This window comes from Triturus cristatus, chromosome 7, assembly GCF_964204655.1.
Source record: "Triturus cristatus chromosome 7, aTriCri1.1, whole genome shotgun sequence".
Taxonomy (NCBI): domain Eukaryota; kingdom Metazoa; phylum Chordata; class Amphibia; order Caudata; family Salamandridae; genus Triturus; species Triturus cristatus.
In genome coordinates this window covers 1480936558-1480963901 of record NC_140590.1, presented here as the reverse complement: position 1 = coordinate 1480963901, position 27344 = coordinate 1480936558, and the positions used below count along the sequence as shown (strand labels likewise).

Genomic DNA, 27344 nt, shown 5'->3' with positions numbered 1-27344 from the left:
GATCCCTCCCTGTGGGTGGTGATGTTCTCCGCCTTCTGGCACAGGGAGGGTCGGCCATGTTGTCGGCCATCCGACGGAGTGTATCGTGAATCCCCTGGAACGCCGGCACTTGCTCAGCCTGTCTGTCCTCCATCCTCCGTTGGTGTCGCAGTAGACAGGCATGTAGCTCCGCATGTTGCTGGGCCTGCTGGGTCTTGATCCCCTCGAGGTCATACACAACCTGGGCCAGGCCCGTGGTGTCCTGCCGGGTGTGTCCAGGATGTTACGGACATGGGCAAATACCGGTTCCCCAGCCAACTCGTCAGGGTCGCGCCTCCGCCGTCCTCCACTCCCACCACCCCTGCCCACTTGCACCTGGCCTGCCCTTGTGGGTACATCGGGTCTCCGGGACCCCTGAGGGGTGGCATTGGCGTTGTCGCCTGCCTCCTCCTGGGTGCCCGGGACACCGTGTCCCTCCTGGCCAGCCTGGCTGCATTGTGGTGTTGGGGCAGGGATCCTGGGTGTCTCCTGGGATGTGGCAGGAGTGGGGGTGGTGGTTGGCACAGTTGTACCTGACGCAGGTGCTGCAGGTGGTTGGCCACCAGAGGTGCCAGGTCGGTCGGGGTCGTCCACAGAGTGGTGAGAGTGGTCGCTGCCGGTGGGATCGGGCTCCCGCAGATCCGGGTCCTGTGAGTCTTCCCCCCCAGTGTTGGGGGGTGAACCACGACGTTGACCTGTGTGTGAGAGAGACAATGTTAATTTTGGTCCATGCAACATCCATGTTTCATCTGTTTCAAAGTTGGGACATTTCCTCTTGGAATTGGGATCTGTCTTGCATTCCACTCACAGTGCACTTGTGCATGGGTGTGTCCCTTGGGAACCACTTTGGCCCCTTTAACTATGTGTGGCACAGTCTTACTTGCTGCGTCAAGTGTGACTGCAGTCAGCAGTGGAGTGGGCAGGTGTGGCGAGCCATGCATTGGCGCCTTCCGTGTAGCACTGTACATGTGCACATGGAGTGGATCCACACACTTATATGATCCAGGTAGCTGTCGTTGTGCTCGTGAACAGGTTGTGACATAGCCCTGTGTTTTGCCATGGGGAAGAGGGGGGGTTCTGGGACTGGCCACCCTTGTCTACATGCACGCAGTCTACCTGCTGACGAGCAGACATTCGCACACGCCACACGGCTGATTTGCTCTCCCTGTGTCTCGCTCCCTCTCTGTCCCCCTCTCCCTCCCTCTCTGTCCCCCTCTCCCTCCCTCTCTGTCCCCCTCTCCCTCCCTCTCTGTCCCCCTCTCCCTCCCTCTGTGTGTCACCCTCTGTCACCTCAGGCCCGCTTCCTGGGCACACACTGTTAGCAGATCTTTGAATGGGCCTTGGCTTGTTGAAGTGAGTTTGTTTCTGATCTCCAGGCACCCATTGGGTGTAGTGTCTGTGTGTGCGCTGCTGCTGTGGTGGTGTGTGCTGCCACTCTTTCACAATGTTGGCTGTTCATTAGCTGCTGTCATGTGCGAAACAGTGCCTTCACCCCCATGTGTTGATGCAAGGCGTCCGCCATTTGCTGGCAAGTCATTCCTGTGTTGGGACACACTGTTTGTCTGGCTGTAACCTAGGCCATATGGGCAGTGGGCATTGTTGTCTGCTTCGGAGTTGAACTATGTGATTTTTGGTGCCCAGCCTCCCGCCATCCGGGTTACCGTGTCATGTGTTGGTGTCTTCTGTGGCCTGTGACTTGACATTGTCCAGCTGGGTGCATGGGGCATGGTGGCAGCAGTAGCATGTGCGTGTTCATGGAGTGTGGTTGAGTCATGCGATGGCTTGGGGTGGTTGCGTGCCTGTTAGTGATTTTGGTTGTGGATGCCGTTCCCCCCATGTGAGGTGCGTTGTTTGTGTACTCACCCGGGTCTCGGAGTCCTTCTAATCCTTCGACTGCCTCCACCGGCAGTATGGCCATCACCCTCTCCTCCCAGGGCTGGTACTGTACGGGTCTGCGGGAGGGCCCTCCTCCGGTGGCGTTGGCCTGGTCGTGTTCCTCCTGCCTCTTGGCTCTGACCCTCCTCCGCAGATCGTACCACCTGTTCTGGCATTCCTGCCTGGTCCTTCTGTTGTCCCCAACAGCATTCACAGCATCAATGATGGTCTGCCACATGGCTGTTTTTGCTACCATGCTGGTGTTTCTGACCAATGTTCCAAAGAGCTGTGGCTCGACTCTGAGGATTTCATCAACAAGAACCTCCAACTCTCGGTTACTGAACTTTGGATTCTTGGTAGTGGGCATGGTGAGGGGTGTGGGTGTGGATGGTGGGGTGTGTGTGTGGATGGGGGGGGTGTGTGGATGGTTGTGGGTGTGTGGGTGTGGTTGTGCAGGTGTGTGTGTGTGTGAATGTGATGAGGGTGTGTTTGTGAAGGTGGTTGTGTGGAGATGTGCAAGTGTAAGGTGTGGTGAAGCTTGTAGTAAGGTGCTGGTAGTTGTCTGTGGTGTCTGGCAGCAGTGAGTCTGTTGCAAAGGCTCATGGTTTGTGTGTGTGGGCCCTTTTTATTGGTCCATTGGTGGGTGTGGCTGTGTTTGAAGTTTGGGTGGGTGTGTTATAAGGAGTGGTGGTGTTTAGTGCCTCTGTTTGTTTTTGGCAGTTGCAGGTCAGTGTATGTGATTTTTCAGTGTTTGTTGGCCATGTTTAGTGGCTTTGTGCCATTCGAATAGTGTATTCTTGTGTTGTTTTGGTTTTTCCTGGTTGTGTACGTGCGTTTTGAGCGTGTGTACGGTGTGTACATGGGCCATTTGGTTGTGCGGTGCTGGCCTTGTGTGTGGCTTGGTACGACTCGTACATGCGGTTGTGATCTTGGGGCCTGGGGTGCGCTCCGTACTTAGGAGGTTGTGTTGGGGGTGCGACTCTGACGTACTGGGGTGTGGGTACACGGTGGTACGACACGTACAGGGGTGTGGGTAGGACTCGAACGTACTGGGGTGTGGGTACACGGGGGTTCGACACGTACAGGGGTGGGGGTAGGACTCGAACGTACTGGGGTGTGGGTACACGGTGGTACGACACGTACAGGGGTGTGGGTAGGACTCGAACGTACTGGGGTGTACATACACGGGTGGGGGTTCGACACGTACAGGGGTGTGGGTAGGACTCGAACGTACTGGGGTGTACATACACGGGTGGGGGTTCGACACGTACAGGGGTGTGGGTAGGACTCGAACGTACTGGGGTGTGAGTACACGGTGGTACGACACGTACAGGGGTGTGGGTAGGACTCGAACGTACTGGGGTGTACATACACGGGTGGGGGTTCGACACGTACAGGGGTGTGGGTAGGACTTGAACGTACTGGGGTGTACATACACGGGTGGGGGTTCGACACGTACAGGGGTGTGGGTAGGACTCGAACGTACTGGGGTGTACATACACGGGTGGGGGTTCGACACGTACAGGGGTGTGGGTAGGACTTGAACGTACTGGGGTGTGGGTACACGGTGGTACGACACGTACAGGGGTGTGGGTAGGACTCGAACGTACTGGGGTGTACATACACGGGTGGGGGTTCGACACGTACAGGGGTGTGGGTAGGACTCAAACGTACTGGGGTGTACATACACGGGTGGGGGTTCGACACGTACAGGGGTGTGGGTAGGACTCGAACGTACTGGGGTGTGGGTACACGGTGGTACGACACGTACAGGGGTGTGGGTAGGACTCGAACATACTGGGGTGTACATACACGGGTGGGGGTTCGACACGTACAGGGGTGTGGGTAGGACTCGAACGTACTGGGGTGTGGGTACACGGTGGTACGACACGTACAGGGGTGGGGGTAGGACTCGAACATACTGGGGTGTGGGTAGGACTCGAATGTACTGGGGTGTACATACCCCCCGTGTATGTCCACCCGAGTACGAGTCGAACCCCCCGTGTATGTACACCCGAGTACGTGTCGAACTGTACGTGTCGGGGGTACGCACCGTACATACACGGGTGGGGGTACGACTCGAACGTACACGGGTGTACATACACGGGGGGGTTCGACTCGTACTCGGGTGTACATACACGGGGGGTTCGACACGTACAGTTCGACACGTACTCGGGTGTACATACACGGGGGGGTTCGACTCGTACTCGGGTGTACATACACGGGGGTTCGACATGTACAGTTCGACACGTACTCGGGTGTACATACACGGGGGGGTTCGACTTGTACTCGGGTGTACATACACGGGGGGTTCGACACGTACAGTTCGACACGTACTCGGGTGTACATACACGGGGGGGTTCGACTTGAACGTACTCGGGTGTACATACACGGGGGTACGGCGCGTACATGCGGGGGCTGGGGGGGGTACGGCGCGTACATGCGGGGGCTGGGGGGGGGGTACGGCGCGTACCGGGCATCTGTTTGGACGTCTCCATGGTTGCTATTGGAGTTCGGTGCGGACGGTCTTTTAACCATACGGTTGTACATTCGGACGCCCGGGACGGATCGTGATTCCCCGGTCGGACTTCGCTTTTCACGTTTGTACGGTAAATCGTCCGAGGACGTGTCGAACACTTTTTCCGACCCAAGGACGTGTGGGGAATTATTCCCAATGCGACTCGTATGGGCGTTTTACCATGCGAATCGTGATTGCCAGTTTGTACGGCACTTGTACGATTCGTACGGTAAAAAGACCGGATACGAGTCGTACGGGAATTTTGTTTACCGGATCGTAATTGGCACCTAAGAAGTATTCAAATGCTCGCTATTAAGCAGGGAAACTATAAGAGACGTGTTGACCTGAAAAGTGTCTGCATCATCGCTCATCAACCCATCGATCTCTTTCTGAAGCATGATCTTAGCATTTGTATCGCATGGATATCCTTTTTCTTGGGAGTTGGTGTACTTACACAGCAGGCACTATGAGCTGTGGGACTGAGTATACATGGGCATTATCTTTGGGTTAGCAACCCCTTTTGACAAGGGCAGAAACCTACTTTCACATTTTAGCTGATGGAATGTATGATGCATTGACGAGGCAACAAACATTGGGGAAAAGGAAAGAGAGGTAACATCTGTCAGACCATTCCCTCATAAGTAAAACATAATTGTGAAAGTAAACATTATAAAGTAAGATCCAAGGCAAACTTGTTTTCAAGCAAGCTATAAGTCAGCGGGGCTGCAAAGAGGTGTTCTCGGACTTGGCGGCGACTGCTGTACCCAGACTTGTGAAATCCCACCTGCTTGAGTCTCCTGCTGGCTGAGTCACAGATTTGGAGAGAGTGCAGCTGATTGCGCCACGGTGTCAATGTCCAGGTAAGGAGAAGGTAGGTCTCGTAGCAGAGGAGGACCGGGGTTCGTGTCGCCCAGACCTAGCACCTGGTGTGATGCACCTCCAGTGGCGGCTCATCCGCAATGACGGAAGAGCATCACCCCACTGCTTTCAAGCAGACTGAGGAGAGCAGGAGCAACGAAGACACCGCACTCTACCCCGGGATAAGATGTCTTTCATTTTAATTGTTAGAACACCATCTCACACACACACCTGCGTCCCCGCCCCATCCAGTGTCCTTCCATGAGTTTCTCACCTGCCAGCTATCCAGTCCCCCCCGCAGCACTTCTCTATGGTGGGCACTGTGCGCCCATGTGCAGCGGGCGTACCACTGGTGTGTCAAAGGTATATATGACGTTACAACGCATACCATAACATTGCATTCCATTACAATGTATTCTAATACTACAGATATTGCAACAGTAGGGAAAGTGCTGGGTAGCGGAGATGAAAACATTACTCTTCCCACTTCAGTAAGTGCAACCCTAAAACTAATCCTTGCACCCCAAAACACACCCTGGACCCTACATTTCATCTTTGACCCCCAAAACACACCCTAAAAATCATATTTGACCACAATTTTTATATTTTACCCCATTATACACCCCAATTTTAATCTCAGACCCCCGAAACCCATACCCACCCGAAAAACTTAAAAAACAAAACTACTAACCTCACAGTGCATTTGAATGGAATGCGATGTAAAGGCACCTGCGCTGTTGTAGTTGCGTTGTAAAAAATGCCTGCATTGTAATAGACGTCTCCCATGCCACTGGCTAGCCATAGGGAAGCCTGTCTGCGTCCGTCTGCCCCAGGACCATGCTCAGCTCCAAGACCCCTTCCTCTCGGACACTCCACCACTATGACGCCAGCACCCTCCTCGCCATCAGCCCTAGGTGCCACATCTCCTTCCAGGACCAACCTCTGCTCCAGACCGGACATCACCATCGCCATCAGTGACTGCTACTAAATCACCCGAAAGGACTACCCCAACCATCTAGGAGGAGGAATTGCCATCACCTACATAAGAACACTCCGACTGACCATGCACTCTAATGACCCAATGGTGACCATGGAACACCTCAACTTCCAGATCCGGACCAACCCCAACCCCATCCTCTGCGCCACCCTCATCTGCAGGCCCCGCAGGCCATGGACACCCATTCTCCAATACCATTGCAGACCTCATTGCACCCCAGGCTCCCCAACCGCAGATGAAATCCTACTCTGTGAACTCTACTTCCACCTGGACAACCCAGTGACCAGAACACCACCCCTTCTTGAGGAAGCTCGCCAACATCAGACTCAAGCAGCTAGTCACCACAGCAAGCCACATAGCAGGACAGACGGTAGAGCATGTCTCCTCCGCCAGCAGGAATTTCAACTACAGCCACACCATCGGACTCTCCTGGACTGACCATCATTGTATATCACGTCTTCACCATGCCCACCGTACACCAGCGCCATCATCGCCCCCTTTGTAGCTGGATCAAGGCCAATGAAGAACTTCTTGTCAACTCCCTCAGCTCCACCACTCTGCCAACGCTTACAGGCGATAACACCGCAGCGCGCAACCACCACTGATGGATCTCCAACTGCGCCGACACCCTGGCACCCCTCAAAAAAAGACCAGGCAAAATCTTGCACCACGTTGCGCCGTATTTGCAAAGTGACACATGGAAAAAATCACTGCAATAATTGAAGGACGGCACTGCATCAGTACCTTACGCCTGCCTGATGGCAGGTGTAAGGGTGACGCAGTGCCACATGGATAGGCTGGCCCCATGCATTGCTAGAGTTGCATCATGCTTGTAACACAACTGCAGCAATGTGTGACTTTAGAGCAGACAAATATACCGGGATTCCAGACGTATCTGTTATTACTTGCGTCATGGAGCGCTGTCCAGTGAATACAGCCCTCCATAGTGTCGCAAGAAGGACGTAGTGAAAAGTGTTGGAAAGCTGTCTTGTCGCATCGCTGGCACACATTTCATGACTGAGTCCCAGGAATGCGCACTATCTTATTGATGGTGCGCATTCCTGCCCTGTAGTTTTGTCGCAGGGCAGCGCAGCAACATTGCTTCCAGCGCTGTCCAGCACCAAAACCTGCTGAAATGAGGCCCCAGGTGTTATCTCCATTTCAAAGACCAGCTATTTTCTGGGCCTAAAAAACTAACTGCAGTTAGAGGCAGATTTTTGGGTCCTCCTACATTCAAGGATTCCCTTGTATATATAGCGCAAAGTGAGGTTAGTAGCTGTTTTTGCACCGAAACGCCTTCCTTGCATGTCATTATCACTAACAGAAGTGGCGATCTTTTCTATGGATGTTTTCGGTGGAAAACTGTCACTAACAGAGGTTAGCGACAGCTTGTACATATGGTGATGTAAATATCGACGCAAAACCGTTGGAAAAGTGCAGCTAAGGCGGCATTAACTCCTTGTACATATGCCCCTCTGTGTCCTACAAGCCTGTCCAGAACATTAACACTAAGCAATTGAACAGAAAATGTAAAAGGTAACAACTTCTTTGAAAAGGATGTACCATTGACTGGACCATATAACTATTGTTCAAAGTCAGTAAGTTGCATTTATGTCACTTTTTACTCCATGCAGCCCTACAAGGGTAAGAATTGACTGTTCATCCTTAGGACCCACTGAAAGTCAAAGGCTAAAAAGCACCAGATTACAGTGGTTCAAGGGTCAGTCCAGTTACTGATCACAGGGATGTCCAGTTGCTGCTTAGTTTCACAGGTAACTGGTTTGACGGCAGGATTTAACCAAAGATAATGCTTTAAAAGATGCCTTGAGGTAGCAAGCAGGATAATGTACCTCTTGGAACTGCTCCATCCCTGCCCTCTGTGGTCTGGAGAAGATTAACCAACTGCTGTTATGCAAGGTTTTATTTTGCAAAGGATGACTTAATTCATTATGATGATCAGGAACAAAGCCCATTGCCTCACCCACTGCATTCCACATGGCTAGCCTGAGAGATAGCATTACAGGTCGGTTATAAATACAGACACTGTTCCTTGCCCGTGGCACGCTCATCAACCTTTTGCTGAGCTTCAAAGCAGAAGACCCACTTGCAGGCAGCGGTGAAGAGATCACAGAAGACAGCATGGAAGGTGAGTTTGATGGGGCACATGCTTCACAGTTTCCTTTATTGCAACCGTATATTTCTCGAGTTTGCCTCTTTCCAGCCTCGCGCTCTTTTCTCCCTCCAATCAATTCCCACGACGTCTTGACATCAATTTGACATCAGCCACTGACAATATTATTATGTTAACCAAGTTTATCGTATGACCTTGTTAAACATTATAACGTATATTATGAAATCACTGAAACCTTCAATCATGCAGCGCCTTGAGACACTCGCGGGTGGGTAGTGCGCTTCACAAATCCCTGATTGATTGACGGCCATCTTGTTTTTAAAAAAAACAAGGGGCAGATTTACAAGTTCCTTGCACCACTTTTGCGTCACTTTTCCCATGTTAAAAGTGACGCAAAAGTGGCGCAAGGGGCTTGTAAATCTGCCCCATGGTCTTCTAATCCCAGGAATTCTTACTTAGATACATGTTGATTGGATGAATGCTCGGTGCATTAGGTCCATGTACAGGTGCGTAGGTGCGTTATTGCTGTGAGCTGCAGGGCCTGCTGTTACTTCACATTTTTTAAACCACGTTGGAAAAGCAACTTCTGCTACTTGACAATAAAAACGTTTAGTGGCTTAGGTGGTACAAGAGGCTTTCTACTACTGATGAGGTGGTGTGCATATGCTGCAAGTCGAGGGGTAACACAAAATGTTGGATCATTCTTGCAAAACATGTTGAGTGAATACAGAAATTCATATCACACATACCATACTGTAACTACTCAGTCATGTGTGAGTCAGTCCCAAAAAACCTTGTGCTCTACGAACATTAGTGTTTTGACCGGTTGCCATTTTCAGTGCTCCGTGGACGGGCTATCTGGCATGAGCGGCTGAGAATGTTGGACCCCATTGTGCTGCAGAAGGTTTTTGCACGTGTGTGATACCCCTTTTTCCATGGACTGATTCTTACTCCAAACGCCAGTCAGATGAGAAAGGCAGGGAGTGGAGCTCCATTTCTTGAAAAACACACACCTACTGCCTGATTTCTTACCTCTCTGCAGGTGAGAAGCTTTCAGTTAAATAATTAGGGGTCCTTGCAAATGGTTTCATGCCACTGCGGTTATTTATTTAGTTAATTACTTAGTGGTTTATTTTCTGAAGAACTTTTTGCAGAACAACTAGAACGCTGACTATTATTCTAAAAGCAAGATCAGGAAGTTGTTTTTCATTTTGTCTAAATTTAAACCAAAGTGTTTACAGAAGTTAACAAACAAAGTTATACAGTCTGAACTTCAAATATATTATTCAAGGAATAGCACATCCGTGATGTGCACACTCTGACCCAAGTAACAGGACACTGGTTTACAAACCTCCTCTTCACATCCATGATGTGTACACGCAGTCAAAATTAATTAATAAAGAAAAGCTACATTTCTTCAATGCATGTCTGTGATATGCACACATTAAAAGAAGTAAAAATTCAATAGCAACTAATATATATGTTTTCAATTATTTCATTATTTTCAGGTTTTTGCTTTAGCGCGGCTATACCGTATGTCTGTGACAAAGCGCTGTACAGTAAAATTCAATTTAAACCATTTCAAAGGACAATAGATTGCAAAACAGCACAGTATAGCATCACGACACATTATAACAAATCCTAGTAAATATACCTAAGTAAAAATAAAACCATATAACATTATATCTTAGTATAATAACATAACACCAATGCATGTAATGGCATAATAAAGCATAGCATAACATAAAATAGCATAACACAGAATTTAATTGCATTAAAATAAAATCGCACAGCACAGCATTCAATTAAAAAACATAACGTAGCAAAGCTTAGCACAGTATTGCTGTGCACAACATAATATAAACATTGTGGCAGGTTAGAGTTGCAAGAAGGGTGGTGGGCAGGAACCCCCTCAACAATATAAATGAATAGTACGTGTGTTATCATTTCACCGCCCTGTGTTCCCAGAGGAGGGATTTTCAGTTAAAGAATGACGACTTGAAGACAGGATGGAAACATTTGCCAACAGCTACAGTTCATTGTGGTTTTCCTCATGTTGCAACTTCCGAAATATACTATGTGGAGCAGTATTGCTGAACGATTAACTAAGAAAGCTTACACCACATGTACTTTATTAGAAAAACCACACGTATAAGGCAAAATTCACTATGAACCTGCATGGTACCTGATCCACACCGGCTGTACACCAGGATGTGTTCCTTAATAAGCAAAATGGTTAGATCCAGGTGAAGTTTGGATTGTATTAAATGTATAGGATCACAGAAATGTTGATTTTTTTCTCCATGATGCGAGCTATCGCAAGGAATTAATAATTCCTCCCCTTTCCTTTTTCCACCATCCTTGCCTCCCACCATCCAGCCTCTCTGGGAATTTATCACATTTCTCATTCTAGGCAGAGGAGGAATCACCCAAACGCAGGAGGAAAGATATATAAAACTATAAATGAATAACAGTGAGTTACAGGGATGTTTTTCACCTAGGAGTTTCAGAGTAACATCAAATAGACAAGGAGAGTAGAACTTGAGTTATCTATAAAGTCACTAAGAACTCTCAGGTGAAACATATTCCTGTAGTTCACTTTTTTCCCATCTATAATTTTATGTTATGTATGGCCCCCAAAATCATCTGTCCCAGCTTTCAATCATTGTGCAGGGGCAGGGGATAATGGGAGAGCTATACATAACATTCCCACTCTTCCCCAACGCAAATGTGAAAAATAAATATCTTACCTGCCATTCTTAACTAAAACCCACAACCTTCCTTGCCTTCCTTCCCCCCCCCCCCCGCCGCTGTGCTTTCTGATTTCAGTCAAAGCAGACAAGCAGCGCTGCGCTGACAGGCTTTCAGAGAGACCTGCCACCTAGCCTGGATGGCCTTACCACATCACAAAAGTTGATAACCAGTTTCGTTATCAACTGTTGTGATGTCATTACAAGGAGTTATGACTTTCAGAAATTTAAATAAAACATGGAGGCTCTCTATGAGAGCCATTTATAACATAACCCTACCCGAGCACCATTGGCCTGATTACCAGTCGGCCATTTTGGATGCCAGAATTATTCATTGACACCAACATGTTCGGAATTTATTGGATGTAATAATTATATCACATATTTTGAGTTTTTGTGGAATGACATATGGATTTTGTTGCTTACCAAAATCCACATCTTTTAGTAAATATTGTACACTTTCCCTCCAGTTAAATTCCAGCAGGCTTAATGTGACAAAATGTAATTAATGGTGAGGTCTTTAACGCACCCGATAAATACTATGCAACTCAGAAATGTGACCCCTATGCAAACAGCAGTCTGTAAAGGAGTATGAAATTTCAGCCCTGCTCATAACCAGGGCTTGAGACACCACTCTCCTTCTCTCCTCTCTAAAGGACAAATAACATGCACACAAAATGAAAACAACGCAGCCACATCAGTGACCAATACAAACAGAGGCATCTTAGGATAACCACATTCAACATCCACCACCAACTTCGAATAAATCCATTATTTCCAGTTTGGAGGCCTTCCAGCATCATGATCTACAATGAGCTTACTAGGAGTTTCAAGGCTGAAACATTGTGCAGAGACCTCCCTTGGCTCTTTCAATTACCCCAAGCCAAAGAGCACTTCCATCACTTCCTCTTGAACTATGACCATCAGCACTTCTTCCTGCACATATGCTTCTAGCAATTTTCACTTGTGCCAAGTCACATCAACTGCATTCTCACAAGAAGGGGAAAGGAGTTGGCCTAATGGCTAGGGCGGTCGACCCCGAATCTGGGGAACCAGGTTCGAGTCTCAGCAACGACTCAGAACATCCTGTGATTCTGGGCAAATCACTTAATCTCTCCGAGTCTGACAAAAATGAATGTGTCCTCATGTAATGCAACTGGTACTGGTGTAAAGCGCTCTGATACCCAATACCTTCTGGTCAAGTTTGCGCTATGTACAACTCTGTAACAAAAACAAAAAAAACCCTTCACCTCCTGAATCAAACCCACCATGCCAAAAATAGAATGACTACCAAACTCAGAAATCAGCAAACTGAGGGTGGAACATTAGGCACTGCCAGTCTGAAGTAATGCTCCTGTGAAAGGTCCTAGTTTTATTGTAGAGGCCGAGCTGTAGGGTGCTGAAACTAAAACTGAAAAAACATAAGTTGGAAAAAACATTTGCTCAAAAATATAGATTATGAAAATCTTCAACCTCACATTAAATTTGCCCTACACAAATTTTGAGGATCATCAAATCTAACTACCCTAATCTAACTAACTGATTTTAAACATTTAAAGTAACCCAATATTTTTGTAGGAAGAGCTGTATGTCAGATTTAGGTGAAAGACTCATTGCAGTGACTTTCTGACAACTGTCAACCACCTGTGAAGTTTTTCCAAGTTCCCTAACAACCTAGCCATTTTCTTCACCTGACAAGTTAGAAGTGGAGTCTCTAAATGGCCATCAGATTAGTGCCAAAATGGCCTACAACAATTGTGTTGGATGTACAAATCTCCTTTGACCAAGTTTATACTGCCTCAGTGTCTTTCCAACGACATTCAAACTATGACATGGTCATCAGACACTCATCCTTGTATAGTACTAGCGGCCTGATCATGATCGGCTAGATGCAGGCACATACCACTGCACCACTTGCGACTCTTAGAGAAAATCAAGATCTCCATCCCACTAGAAGACTTCAGATGAGCTGTTCAAGCTCTGGTATTCTCCCTCACAGGCGCAGGAAGACCCCACACCTAAAGTCACACTGCACGACACAGCACAGTTGGTAGCAAGCACAAAGAATTCAGGTCATTTATTTCCACTCCTGAGGCAATTCCATTGACTACTGCTAAAGATGTAAATCAATTTCAAGATTGCCTGCATAACACACAAGGTGTTACACTCAGCGCTTTCATTCTACCTGCCAGAAAAACTCCACATAGCAAAGACAATAGGAAGCAGAAAATCAAGACGAACACCAGAAGTCCTAAAAAGAAAAGTAATCAAGACTGCCAAGCATGCTTTTCTTGCCCAGCCCCCAGACTATGGAAACAGATGCCAGGATTTGTAGGAACCATTTCAATACCCTTGGAAAAATCTTAAAACACACCTTAAGAGGGTATTTCTTACTTGTATTCGCCTGCCTTGTAGCTGGGTTCCAGTTATACTGATTGCCCCAGAATTCAGTTTGAAGTTGAAATTATGAAGATGTTCTATTGTAATTGAATTGTCATATGCAAAGTGTACTGCCACTATGGGTAGTGTTGAGCTTTATAAATGCCATAAATTAAAAAAAACAATTATAATACTGATGATTCTCTATGCTTTTACTTGCAAAAAACAACTCTCGCAAATGTTCTCGGCTTTACGCTTTATTTACTTTGCATCTCTGCAGTTTAGACTGTTACACTCCTATGTTTTACCAGACCCCTAGGGTTCCTCATGTTGGATGACATTAGTCTATAAGAAGTTTTCCCCATCACTGATATGACATTCAGTTACTGTGAAATGCACAGATGAATGTTGCTAAATGATGAAACTTCGATTTCTTTCTCCAAGATCTCGGTGGAGATGCATCCTCTCTTGTCTAGCTACTCTCCCACAGTAATATGCTTGTCTTAAAAAACATGAGAACAGGTGAACCTTCAATTCTACCTTTTGTGAAGCGAGGACATCATCAATGCATTGACAGGTGCAGAGACAATTACTTTTTCAGAGGCTAGGGGGATAAAATCCATTCTACAATCCCGTAATATACCACATGAAATACTTGTTTACATCATTCTGTACACACATCCTACTTCCGACTAGTGTGCCAGTAATTTGAATTGGTTGTTCACTCTTATCTTTGTGATAAGAAGTCAATGTATGTTTTTTGGCAAGCAGGGAGTCGACTCATTCGTGTATGTGTAACTTTCTGTGGGAAATGGATCATGCTTGCACCCACCTCCGGCAAACTATCCCTAAGCATCTGTTCCATGAACCACCAATCTTGTCACATCTTGTCAAGTCAAGATTTCGCTTTAATATGTGTTGAGGTTTCGCCCCTGCTGATACATTTCCGTAACAGCCTTGAAAAGTGTGGAAATCTTGCCGGCTAATAGCTAAGGACATTTGCAATGCATAAGGTGTGAGATGACTATACTATGCGTTTCTATACTATACTATACTTCTTCCCAGCACTTAAATTGTGCTTGCTGGTGTGAGTGGTGTGCAGAGAGGCTCTCCCATTTGAGGACCTGGACTTATTTTTTATCATCAGACTTTAATCAGGAGCAAGAGAGAGAAAGACAGAAAAGTGACAAATAAGTAGGGCAAGAGAGATATGAAAGAGAGAAAGCAGGGATGAAGGAGAACCAGTAAGAATGGCATCCAGAGAAGGAAGTATAGAGTGATGCAAGAAAGAAGGATCAGATGTAATCAAGACTCTGCAGGGTTAGTAATCAGCAACCACGTCATTGGGCAGAACTTGCCGTCTGCTACTGAGAATAACTTTAGGCTCCTACTCTTTTATTCTTTAACATATTAAATGCTACTGTTGCCTCTGTCCACATATGCACCCCACTGACAAAACGACAAACTGAAGAAAATGAATGTTCTTGATACCTTCCATCACCCATGAGCTTGCCTTTGTGTGACACACATGACTGCCTAGTGTAGAACTAAATCTACTCTCTCTGCTGCATTAACTATGGGTGGAGAAAAACTATCCTGCCTCTGACTAGTCCAATCTTTCTAGGAAAAGCATAAAACTGTTGAAACATAGGAATTTTCTGCACAGGCTGGTGCTTCCATGAAACTGGTAGGTTTGCTGCATTGCTGGTTCTATGCAAGGCATGCAAGAAATAAGAATAACTGTGCCTCAGCCCTACTAGACTACTGGATCACCATCCTCCTAGGACAGAGAATATTCCTAAGAGACCGGTGCCTCTAAGAGGGAGGGTAAGGGAAACGCAGTGTGGATCCCAAGCCAAATACTACCTAATAACCACCCTCTCAATTAACTCCTTTATGCACTCTACTGAAACAATCACTTCTATTGTGATGCATAGCTTCATAAACTTTCATTTAATTTCACAATCCGTACTTCTTTTCCATCATCTATATATTTTATTAAATATTTTTTTATAATATTGAGGCAATTATCCAACCACAATGCATTTCAAAGCTGTAAAGTCTCTTATTCAGGGGGTATTATAATATTTTGTTTTGGACGCATTTAAATACTGTTAATATTATTTTTATTATTATTGTTATGATCATTGTTTTTTTTAAAGTATTAGATGGGAAGCAAGTACTAAAAGCCCTGCTGAGCATAACACAACATTTCACGAGCCTTTCTAGTCTCTTTTTATTCTTAACATCTTTATTAAGCAAAATTCAATGAGTAATACTGAAATAAAGACGCAAAGCTTATAGATCTGATGTATAAACAGTCCAACAAAGGTCACTGGCCACTAAGTTTTGATGTTGCTCAATTTGATTGAAAGGAATCATAAGCTATTTATCACATATGAGCTTTATAAGTAAGATAAGTACACACACATATAGAACAAAAAGAAAGTGTAGGGATAAAAGGAAACACAAATAGCACAAATAGCAATAAGGTAGTAGCTGTCATGATGTAACAGTAATCGCTTTCAAATATCACAGCCAAAAACAGCCCCTAGGAAGAAGTGCATTCAAGTGAAGGGATCTAGTCTTATGGTTCAAGAAACAGACTTAAAATATTGTTATAAAGCTCTAATTTCTCAAAAATTATTAATAAAGTTCTTTCTTAAAGAGACAAGGAAGACAGCTACATCAACCAATTACCAGTCAAAGCACTTTTAGAGGATTTCCAGTTTTTCAGTATCAAGAGTCAGGCGCCATTAAGACTGTGATGAGACACTCTTTTTGAAATAAATAAAATAAATACATTTAGCAAGTTGTTAAATATAATCATTGATGGATCCAGGACAGTGCCATTTCCTCAGACCAACGTGGGCTTTGTTGTCTCTAAATTTGGATAAAGTCCAGTTTTGCTTAATGCCAAAAAAGCTCAGTTGGGAGTTGTTGGCACTGCCATGCTGTTTAGAGATTTTTAAATAATACATTGCAGCAATTATGACGTTAAAAGGCTCATTCATAGACTAAGAATGAAATACAAAAGATTGAAATTCAGGGTATTATACAAATAGTTCTAGTAATGTTTTTAAATAGAGGAAGCTTCTAAACAAGGATGTAGAATTATTGATCAAAACAAAAGGCCAGGACAAAAAGGTGTGATAAGGACACCTTGCACATGGATCTATGTGAATTGATTACAAAATATGTCCTTCAAGAAAACTCAGACACCGACACAAATACACTGAGACAAGCACATAGACATACAGTCACTCACACACATATTGACACACAAGAACGTAGAAAGACACACAGTCAGACCTGAAATTGTTGGTGTTGTATTCCCCCAGACTTTTTGCCTTCACCCCTCCTAATTTGCTGAGTTTGCTTCTATTGGCTTTAGGATTCTGAGCAATTTACCAATGCTAAACACTGTTTAAGGGCTTGTGCTCTCTCCTTCAAACATAACAAAATTGGTCTACACTTAATTGCCACGTTTAATTTATTTGTATGTCCATGGTAAATGGTACTACATGTACCCAGGGCTCGTAAATGAAATGCTATAAGTGGGTCTTCAGCACTCATTGTGCCAATGAACATAGTAGCATTGTAAAACTTGCCTCTGGGCTGCCATTGAAGTCTGTAGTGCAGTTTGAAACCACAATTTCACCCTGGCAAAATAAACCTTTTGCAAGACCTACACCTTCCTTTTTAATACCTGTAAGTCACCACTAAGGTAGACCCTAAAGTCTCATAGGGCAGGGTGCATTGTATGTAAAAAGTAAGACATGTGTACTTCAGTTTTACATGTCCTGGCAATGAAAAACCCCTCAAGTTGTTTTTCCCTGCTGTAATACATATCATATCTCTCCAATTGACGAACACTGAGTTACTTTATTATATTTAATAAGTGCTATCTGTGGATGGGAGCTGATAGAGATATGCTCTTTACACTCAAATAAATTGTAATTTTTAAATCCTCTTTAATGGTAATGTAAGATTTTAGGTCACAGTTTTGAAAATGACACTTTTATAAATTTGACATTTTCTGGGGAAGCCCTGTTTACCGGCTCTTTGGCGTTTGGAGTTGCTGCTAGAGGGGAGATGGGACAGGACCACTAGTCCCAGCCTCCAATGCGGCCGTAGTCGCAATCGTCATCTCTTAGTGCCTGGAGGCGCTATAAATTCACCTGCGGGCTCCCGCAGCGTGGGAAGCCCTGTTGACTGGCTCTTTGGTGTTTGGTTATGCTGCTGGAGGGGAGAGGGGACAGGACCACAAGTCTCAGCCTCCTGTGCGGCCGTAGCCGTGATTGTCATCTCTTAGCACCTTGAGGCTTTATAAACGGGGAACGGGTCAGAGACTGGAAGGGACCGCAAAGACATATAGCAGGAGAATGGACCTATAAGTCTATTGCCAGAACTAAGCACCATGATGGCCAGCCCCTTCTGATAAACACCATTATCCCACTCAAATGTTATCCATCTTATGCTGCTGTAGCAGAAGAAAGGGTCAAAGAGAGTAGGTTTGAAACTGCAAATAGATGAGCCCCATTGAGCCAATTGGATAGCACTGATTGACTCATCTCTCGTTCCCCTATGCAAGGGCAAGTTAGAGATAGTCATATGGACCATACTACCAAACCTATACAGGTGCAGGAGGCTAACACAGGGGAGCAAGCCAAGATACTAAGTTGGAACATAGCAGGACTAAAAAACAAGATTGACGATGAAAGGTGGAAAGGTTTTTTAAAAGAGTATGATGGAATTGGGCTTCAAGAGTCCTGGGAAACCGAAACTAAATTCTGGATGGATGGTTACGCAACCTATTTTGAGCCAGCAAGGCCATCTGTAGCTGGTAGGGCAAAGGGAGGTTTAATAACCCTAATCACCTTAATTAAAGGTTATAGTAAACCACTGTAAATTGGACTCAGGTTCATTAAACTGTCTAGCAGTATAGATTACGCCTACTAATGCACCCAAAATTCTTATTGTTAATTTTTATAACTCATTTGACAGAATTGCTGCAAATGAACATTTGACTAGTCTGGATTGTTTCCTTGAGTCTTGAAGCGGAAAGCAAGTTACACCTTATTCGGTTATTGTTTTAGGAGATTTTAATGTACATTGATGCCCATTAAACTGTCACGTTACTAACAGTTTAGGCCCGGTAATCATTTAGAAACACATTTTGAACATTCACAGCAAGGTGGATTCTTGGAGGGTACCCTAGCGGAATTTGGTTTACCATATCCTAATACCTCGCTTGATAGTGATGACATTCCAACTTTTAAAGGAAGGGGAATTAATTCCACTATTGATTATATTTTTAGAAATACTGCCTTGACACCCCTGGTGATAGGATATACAACTACATGGTCATATTTTAGTGACCACAACCCTATACATATTACACTCGCAGGGGGTATTAAGAACAACTTAAAATCAAATAGATGTGTCCCCACTATTAATTTAAAGACAAAACACCAAGCCCGACCAAGTGGTGTAAGGTAGTGCCGGAGGATTTTCACGAGAACTTACTGAACACTGCTGGAGTGGAGATTGATCTATGTCTAGATGATAATTTAAGGGACAAAGATATCCTCATAGCTTACGCTAAAATCTGTAACCAGGTGGCCTGTGACCCTAAACGTCTGCATAAGGAATTTCTGAATAAAGGGGAGAGATGGTTTGACCATAATTGTACAGTTGCCCACCAAAGGTTTCTGGTGGCCCTAAAACATAAACCACAAGATAAAATTGTAATAGCAGCCCTTAGGAAAACCTATAAGTTGGCCATAAATACAAACAAATCTGAGATTAAAAATGAGGCGTGGAATGATCTTTTGTCAATAGACATTATTAAAAATAGTGCTAAGTTCTGGGAAATTGTTAATAAACCATTTTTCCAGGAAACTAAGGGTAGCCCTCTGGAATGCAATATACCAGAGCAGGAGTGGTTTAATCATTTTAAACATATATATGGCGACCAGGAGACCCAAGGACCCCTAGGTACATTGTTTGAGGCTGAGGTATATACCCTGGTTTTTATAGAAACAGAAGTTGCAGAGGCTATAAACCAAATGACAAGCAATAAGGCTCCTGGACCAAATGGTGTCCCGGACGATCTTTTTTAATCTAACGTGACATTATGGTCAAATTTTTTCGTTCATGTTTTTAATATGGCCTGGAAATTTGGCCTGCCTAGATCATGGTCTGAGTCAATTATCATCCCAGTTTTTAAAAAGGGTAACAGAGGGGATCCAAGGTGCTACAGGCCAATCTCACTTATAGATTCAGCAGTGGAGGTGCTTGGAAGAGTGGTACTTAGTAAAGTTACTGATTAGTTAAATGAAACCAACACACTTTCAAATTTGCAATACGGTTTCAGGAAAGGGAGGGAGACCACGGATCAGTGTCTGAATTTGCTCCTACTAGTTGGGAAGTATACCATCGCCAAGAATGGGGACACTGTATTTGGCATTCGTGGATCTTTCCTCGGCCTTTGACTGGGTGAATAGATCCAGGCTATGGGCAATATTAATTAAATTAGGCGTGGCCAAGAACATTGTTTACTTCCTTGCTGATCTGCATAGGGATCTGACAGCCACAGTGAGATCTGATCAAAGGGGGAATTGTACCCAGGAAATACGCATTATAAATAGAGTAGGCAGGGATGCATTTTAGCCCCCCTACTTTTTACCTTATACATCAACAACTCAGACTCAGTCTTAGGGGAAGCCAGAAAAGACATTCCAAGTGTGGGGGAACGGCTGATCCCAGGTCTCCTATATGTGGACGACGCTGCCTTATTAGCTAGAACTGCGGTTGGCTTACAGTGTTTTTTACCTTCCTTTGCTGTTTTTATGAGATCCTTGGACTTAAGTGTAAACTTTACAAAATCCCATACAATGATAATTGACTGCAAGCCCAGAAGGCCTAAAACACTTCATTGTGAAGGAAACGAGATAACCAGGGTTACTACATTTACTTATTTAGGCGTCCTATTTGACGATAGGGGTACATGGGTCCCTCAAATTAATGCAAAATGAAATGTAATGGCCAGATCCACATCAGCGGTCCTTAGCTTTGCACATAGGCTAGGGGCAAAACCAATACAAGCACTGTTAAATATATACAGAGCTAAATGCATTGCTATCTCAAATTACGGCTCTGATATATGGGGATATAAAGAAGCTAAGGATATCCAAATAGTTGAAAACAAATTTCTAAGAAGTCTGCTATGGTGCCACAATCAACACCATCATACATAATTAATCAGGAGACTGGCGTAGGTCTTGTGGCAGACCTAATTGGAATGGCACCTCGTCTCAAATGGATAGCAACATAAATAAACCCTGAACTTGAATTGAATCGCAAAATTATGCGCGACTGTTTAGCTTTAGACCAAGCAAGTAGTATCCCCTGGTTGAGTTATGTGAAAAGGCTTGCAGTGCAATTAGGGCGGCCTGAATAATTTAATTCCCCAGATAATCTAATGAAGGGAGCTATGTTGTGGGTTAAGAAATCTTACCAATATATGGCACTAATGGAAAGAGAGGCCGGGAACTGGTAAATCCAACGGTCCGTGCCCATTAATTATTAAAAACCTCTTGTACAATTGTACCCTATTTAAATGTAGTAAACAACCCGAATCATTGTTTCCTTTTAGCAAGATTTAGGCTGAATCAGTTAAATCTTTTACTTGCCAAACCTCAGGGATGGAGAAGGGAGGAGGACTTGGGTGTCTTTACATGTGACAATTTCTCCAAACAGGTCACATTGCAGTTTGTCTTGTTTTGCGAGCATTTTTTGCACAGTCGGAAACATTTAATTTTTCAATTTTAAAGGGCGAAGGATTTTTACAGGCGAAACCAGCGCTTATATATTTACAGATGCTGACTTATGTCTGGGAAACTTTTAAAATTGCGAGTTTTTTAACAGCTGTAGTCAGAAAAAGGAAAAAAAAGAGAGAGTGCCTCCCATGATCTAGAATATAGCAATTATTTTTTTATAATCAATTTTAAAGATGTACTTGATGAATTGTTTGTTTACCTTGATTAGGAAGTTTGTGTACTATTCTTGGTGTAAGCCTATATCATATTACTGTTTATTCTGTAGTATGCTTTTATGGTTTTAATTAACCGAATAAAGGGATTTTGACTGACTGACTGACATTTTCTTGATGCAACCATTTGTGCCTTCTGCCAGTGTCTTGGGTCACATGACTGTGAATGGCTCTGCTGTTGGTATTTCTGTATTCCTCTCAGACAATGACACAAAGGGGGCTTAGGTGTGGACAGGATGAGCCATCCTGGCAGGATGAAGGTGAGGGGCTATACCCAGCCTCAAATGAATTTTAAAGAGCTTTGCGTCCTGTCCACTCAAAAGAAACTTATACCAGTCCTGCCCTGCCATTTGTCACACCCCGAGAGTTTGGAGACCTGAGATGGTAAGCAGAAGAACTTTCCAGAACCAGATGTGGGAGTAAGATAGGGAGTCCCCCACACAAAAACTGGCATCAGGTATAAATATTGGAAATCCAGAGCGACTCATCAAAACACTCCTGGACCTGTGGATGTTAGAGAGGAAACACTGCCCTGTCGCCAGAGGACTGTCTTGCTGCTTGAAAGACTGCCTCACTTCCTGAGACGGAGGGTTGGACCTGCTTGCCTTTATTCCAGGCTAACCAGGATGACCCCAAGGTCCAGTTGGCTTAGCTCCAAACTACAGGGACAAAACAAGCTCCAGAGGCCTCATTGCAAATTCCCAGCTGACTTGTTGTAACTGGGCCTGCTTCGACATGCAACGGGACTTGCCTGAGCCCTGCTGGCCTCTGCTGCAGTGAGTCCTGATCCCTAAGATGTGCATTTCCAGGTCCTGGACCCTAAACTGCCATCAGCTTGTGCCCCTCCTAAAGAAAAGTTGAAAATCCTGAAGTTTGGGCTTTCACATCTGCGACAGTCAGTCTTCTACTTGGGGCCTCCAACAAAGCACATTTGTGCCAAATTTGACGAAGTAGCTTTACAGCAGGATTAACCTGGTCCCTGCATCTGACCTGCAGTCTATCGTGGTCGGCCTGAACTTGTGACCCCCCCGTCTAGTGCAGGCAGATGACCGCTGGTGGTGCTTTGTGCTTTTAGGCACTATTTTCACTTAAAAAATTGCAATTGAATATCTCCAGTTCTACTGATCGGATTTTTGTCGCCCTGGTATTATTTTGTTTATTAAACTTTACTCTATTTTTCTAAATTGGTTTGGAGTTTTTCTTGTGTTATTTGTTTACTTTATTACTGTTTGTGTGCTGCATAAATACTTCACACATTGCTGCTAAGTTAAGCCAGACTGCTTTGTGCCAAGCTACCAGAAGGTCAAGCACAGGTTAATTAACAACTTTTGTATTTCACCCTGACAAGGATTGTGGTTGTTGCTTGAGTGAGGCTTCCACCATCCTCAACCAATAACCCAATTTCTTATACACACACATACACCGGCACACACAGACAGCAGACTCATTCACACAGATGCACACACACACACACAAACAGAGACAGTCACACTCATAAACACAGATGGACATGGGGAACTACAGTTTGATCCCCTGGACTCCTAGGGGCAGATTTACGAGTTCTGGCACATCTCTGCAAATCAGCAGGTATGTGCCGGAAAAGATGCGACACGCAATTCCCTCCCTGCGCCACCACGAATGCGTCACATTTACAATGCGGATAAGAAAGTGGGGGGAGATTCAATATGGTGTAACGGAGGCTGGAATCTGGACTAACTGTTTTCAACATACATTTTGCCTCTGACACCATTGATTACAACATTTATTTTATCAACTAGTCAGTTTAATGACTGTGATCTACAAAACATTTTTTTGCTTATTAACTTTTTGGTTCGATGAACACTACTAGTTAGACAAACACTTATTGTATACAAAAGATAGTGACATATATATTTACATTTGTACAGTGACTTCGAAATGTGACAAAAAATATATACAACATACAGTCTATCAAATAGAATTGTTTTTCAAAGCTGAAGTCAAGTGTCCGAAACTATTTGATTTGTGAAACTTGAGCGGTTGGCTCCTATAGTTATCGCTGTTATTGCGGTCCTAAGCAGAGTCGGGTACTTGTGTCTATAAATGATTTCAATGAACAATGCAAGTTGCGGTCTGTCTGTGCATTTGCATTTGCTTGTGTAGAGGAGCTGGTTCTAGCTTGGTCTTCTACAAAAGGTGTTCGCGATCTCTGCTTGTGCGCCAACGCGTTTCGACCTGTGTGGATGGGGACCTGTGTGATGTTTGTGAGGTCGTCTTCAGGGCAGATGTGAAGATGGAATCGGACTTCTGTTCCTGTAATTCAATTGTAATGATATCTGATTACTCCTTGTGTCATATTTCAAGATTGTGGATGATCTAAGGGTTGTTCTGTGTCAACTTACGTTCACTCCGAGATGAGGGGCTTGTCTTCTATATGATGCCTTGTTCTGTGTACTGCCGACTGGTGGAGAATGACTTTCTTTGTATTAATCTCGTTGTTTTCTTTCTAGAAAAATTGGAAGTAAGAGGAGTTGGAATCTACATCCTCTTGAAAATGCCTGAAGCTGTGACATTATTTCTGGCAGGTTTCTAATTGCGGTGGTTTTTTTTGTTGTGACTGCTCATGCTGTTTGATTGATAGATTTCTTTTCTGCTTCTACGTGCCTTAATCGTGCTTATTTTTAAGTTGTGGTGGCGTGACCTCTATTTGTGCATGCAGAGGGTTTTTGTGGAGGAGCTCCGCTTCACAATGCCTAGGTGAACACCGTGTTGGTTACGAGTGGGAATCACGGTTCTATTCGCTGAGTGAGCATGGCCCGGTTCAGCGCGTGGTATTAGTTCAGTTTTATTTAAAAAGACGGTATGCTGTTTACACATAGCTCGTGGGGGCATGCTGTTCCGTACCTTTTTGGATTGTGAGTATTTTGGTCCGCTTCTTCGGCGCTCCGGTGTCTCCTGTCTCCTCTCTCCTTTGCGGCTGCTGACAATCTTCTGGCGTTTCCTCGAAGTTGTTGATAGCGCTATTGCGATTGGTGGATTTATATGAGAATGCCACGTATTGGCGCGCTGCGTGCTCCAGGTTGCAGCTGTTTTTGACTTGGGGGTGTGTCGTGGTCATGGTTACCGGGTTGTTGTCACTCGCAGGCACTGTTTTTGAAATAAACAGCTATTTTGGTGACGCCTTTTCACAATATAAATTGCTGATGGTATTTATCCACTGCGTTGGTTGAAGTGGTTGGTCCGTTTTTACTGGCTTATATTTTTAGTTGAAGGGCGCTCTTTCGATCGATGAATTCATGCGGAATTCCAGTACGTTGACGTGCAGCGTGTCTGTCATGGCTTGGAGGTGTGTTTGTAGTCATGGTGATCATTTTGTTGCTCTGCCTCCAGATTCAAATCGAAAGAAACTTTATTGAGCCGCTCCCGGGTCTGATGCATCTTATGAGGTGCGCTTTGGGCTGTTTTCAGACGCATGATTTTTTATGTGTAGCAGTCATGTTTTTATTAGCGTGTTCTTCTTTTTAGCCTTTCGCTTCCTTGCGCTATGTTTCGTCTGTTCGTTCCTTCCTGGGACTGCAGGTAGTCATTGTCTACTGTTATTATGTGGCTGCTGGATATTAGGTGTATAAAAGTGTCTCCAGTTGTACACGAGTTCATGTGGCATCAGATGTGATTTATCTTTTGACCGGTGTTGGTTGTTCAATAATGATATACATTGGATATTGCGATGTCCTGCTTTATTTTTCAGAGAGGTGACATGTCTGGCCCCTATCAGATGATGTTTGATATTTCTGTCATTTCGTTTAGTCCATTATCTATGGTACCTAGGAACATTATAGTTTTGGCTTCCACTTTCGAAAGGGTTGCGTCTACGTTCTTGCTTTTGATATGACGTAGAACTGTCCACTTTAGTTCATTTATACTGTGGTTTTTTTCAATCCAGTGGGACACCATTGGTGCATTGTGAGTTTTGCACTTGATTCTTGAACGATGTTGTGAGATGCGGTTTTTCACAGGTTGTGTCGTTTTTCCGATATAGGCCAGTTTACATGGGCATAAGACACAATAGATGACGTTTTGTGTGTTACAGTTGGTGAAGTCTTCATGAATCAAGTACTTTGGCCCATACTCAAACTTTGTACCTTCTATTGTGCTGTCGCATGATACGCATGTACCGCATTTTTTGTGGCCTTTTATCGGTGGTAATGAAAGCAAGGATCTCAATGATGTCCCAGGTTGTTTGTAGTTGGTGTTTGCACGTACCAATTTTTCTCTTATGCTGGTGTTTTTTTTGAGGGCAAAAATTGGTATCTGTGCGAATGGTTGAATTCCTTTTACTGTATCCCAGTTTTTTCGAATGATCTTTTGCATATCATTTGTTCTGTTTGAAAAAGTGGTGACGCATACCAGTTTGGGGTTTGTTTTGTCTGGTCTTGGAGATAGAAGGGAATCTCTGGGCGTGTACCATGCCCTTTTTAGTGCTCTTTTCAGAAGTTTTTTGGGTAGTTCCTTTTTTGTAATTTCTCCATTAGGAGGCTAGCGTTCTCGAAGTAGTCTTCTTTTTTCGAACAGTTTCTCCTAATTCGCAGAAATTGACTGTAAGGGAGATTCTCGCGTAGGTTACGTTGGTGGAAACTTGAGAAGTCGAGAAATGTGTTTCTGTCTGTTTTTTTGGTGTACAGAGTTGTGTAGAGATGACCATCCTCATGTCTGATGAGTAGGTCCAAAAAATTCATTTCTGTTTTGTGATGGTTCATGGTAAATTGAATGTTTGGACTCCTGTTGTTTAGCCATGTCACAAACGCTTCTAGATCTTGTATCTCACCTCTCCAAAGGAGGAAAACATCATCGATGTAACGACGCCACATTTTTATGTGGCCGTCGTATGGGTTGTTATTATACACCCATTTTTCCTCATATAGGGCCATGAACATTATGGCCATTTCTGGAGCGAAGGGACAACCCATCGCGGTTCCTGTGACCTGTAGATATTGGGTATCATTGAAGGAAAAAAAGTTGTTCCTAAGGCAGATTTGTGCTAATTGGACAAGATGGTTTGTTGGCACTGTGTGCGGTCGGACTCTTTTATCCAGGAAAACTTGTATTGCTTCTAGACCTTCTTCTTGGGGAATATTTGAGTATAGGCTGACAATGTCCAAGGTTACAAGGATTTCATTATCTTTGTCGAAGGGAAAATTTTCGAGCGTGGTGATGGCCTGCATGGTGTCTTTCACGTAACTCGGAGTGTCTTTGATCAGTGGTTTCAAAAAAGTGTCCACATATTTTGCTGGTCTCTCCAGTATCGAATTTACTCCTGAGATTATGGGCCTCCCAGGAGGATTTTTGGGGTCTTTGTGCACTTTTGGGAGGACATACATAATGGGTGTCCTGGGATTATCGTTGATCAAATACTGTGCTTCTTTCGTTGTCAGCCACCCTTCTTCTTTGCCTATATCGATAATGGGAAGAAGTTTCCTTTTTATTTTCGAGCTCCAATCTTCATTAGTTTTCCTGTAGTATTTTTTGTCCATTAGTTGGCGATGTACTTCCGCTTCATATTTGTCCCTCTGCCAGATGACTATTCCTCCTCCCTTATCTGCCGGTTTGATTATGAGATTTTTATTGTGTTGCAGGTGGTCCAGAGCTTCCGTTTCTTGTTTTGACAGGTTCCATTTCATGAAGGGTTTCTTCCTGTCTAGATTGTCGAGATCTCTCAGAACATTCTTTTCGAAAGTTAAGAGTTCGACGGGCATGTTTTGTGAATTTGGAAAGAAAGACGATGG

General features: G+C 44.5%; 1 protein-coding gene across 1 annotated transcript in view; it reads left to right on the top strand.

Annotated features, from left to right (window-relative positions):
- The first annotated feature begins 8277 nt into the window (after positions 1-8277).
- Positions 8278-27344, top strand: part of LOC146812218 (protein-glutamine gamma-glutamyltransferase 6-like) — a 150333-nt gene continuing 131266 nt past the window's right edge. The window contains exon 1 of the mRNA XM_085619247.1: positions 8278-8412. Within this exon, the coding sequence (XP_085475373.1) occupies positions 8406-8412 (7 nt within the window). The 5' untranslated portion in view covers positions 8278-8405. The remainder of the gene's footprint in view (positions 8413-27344) is intronic.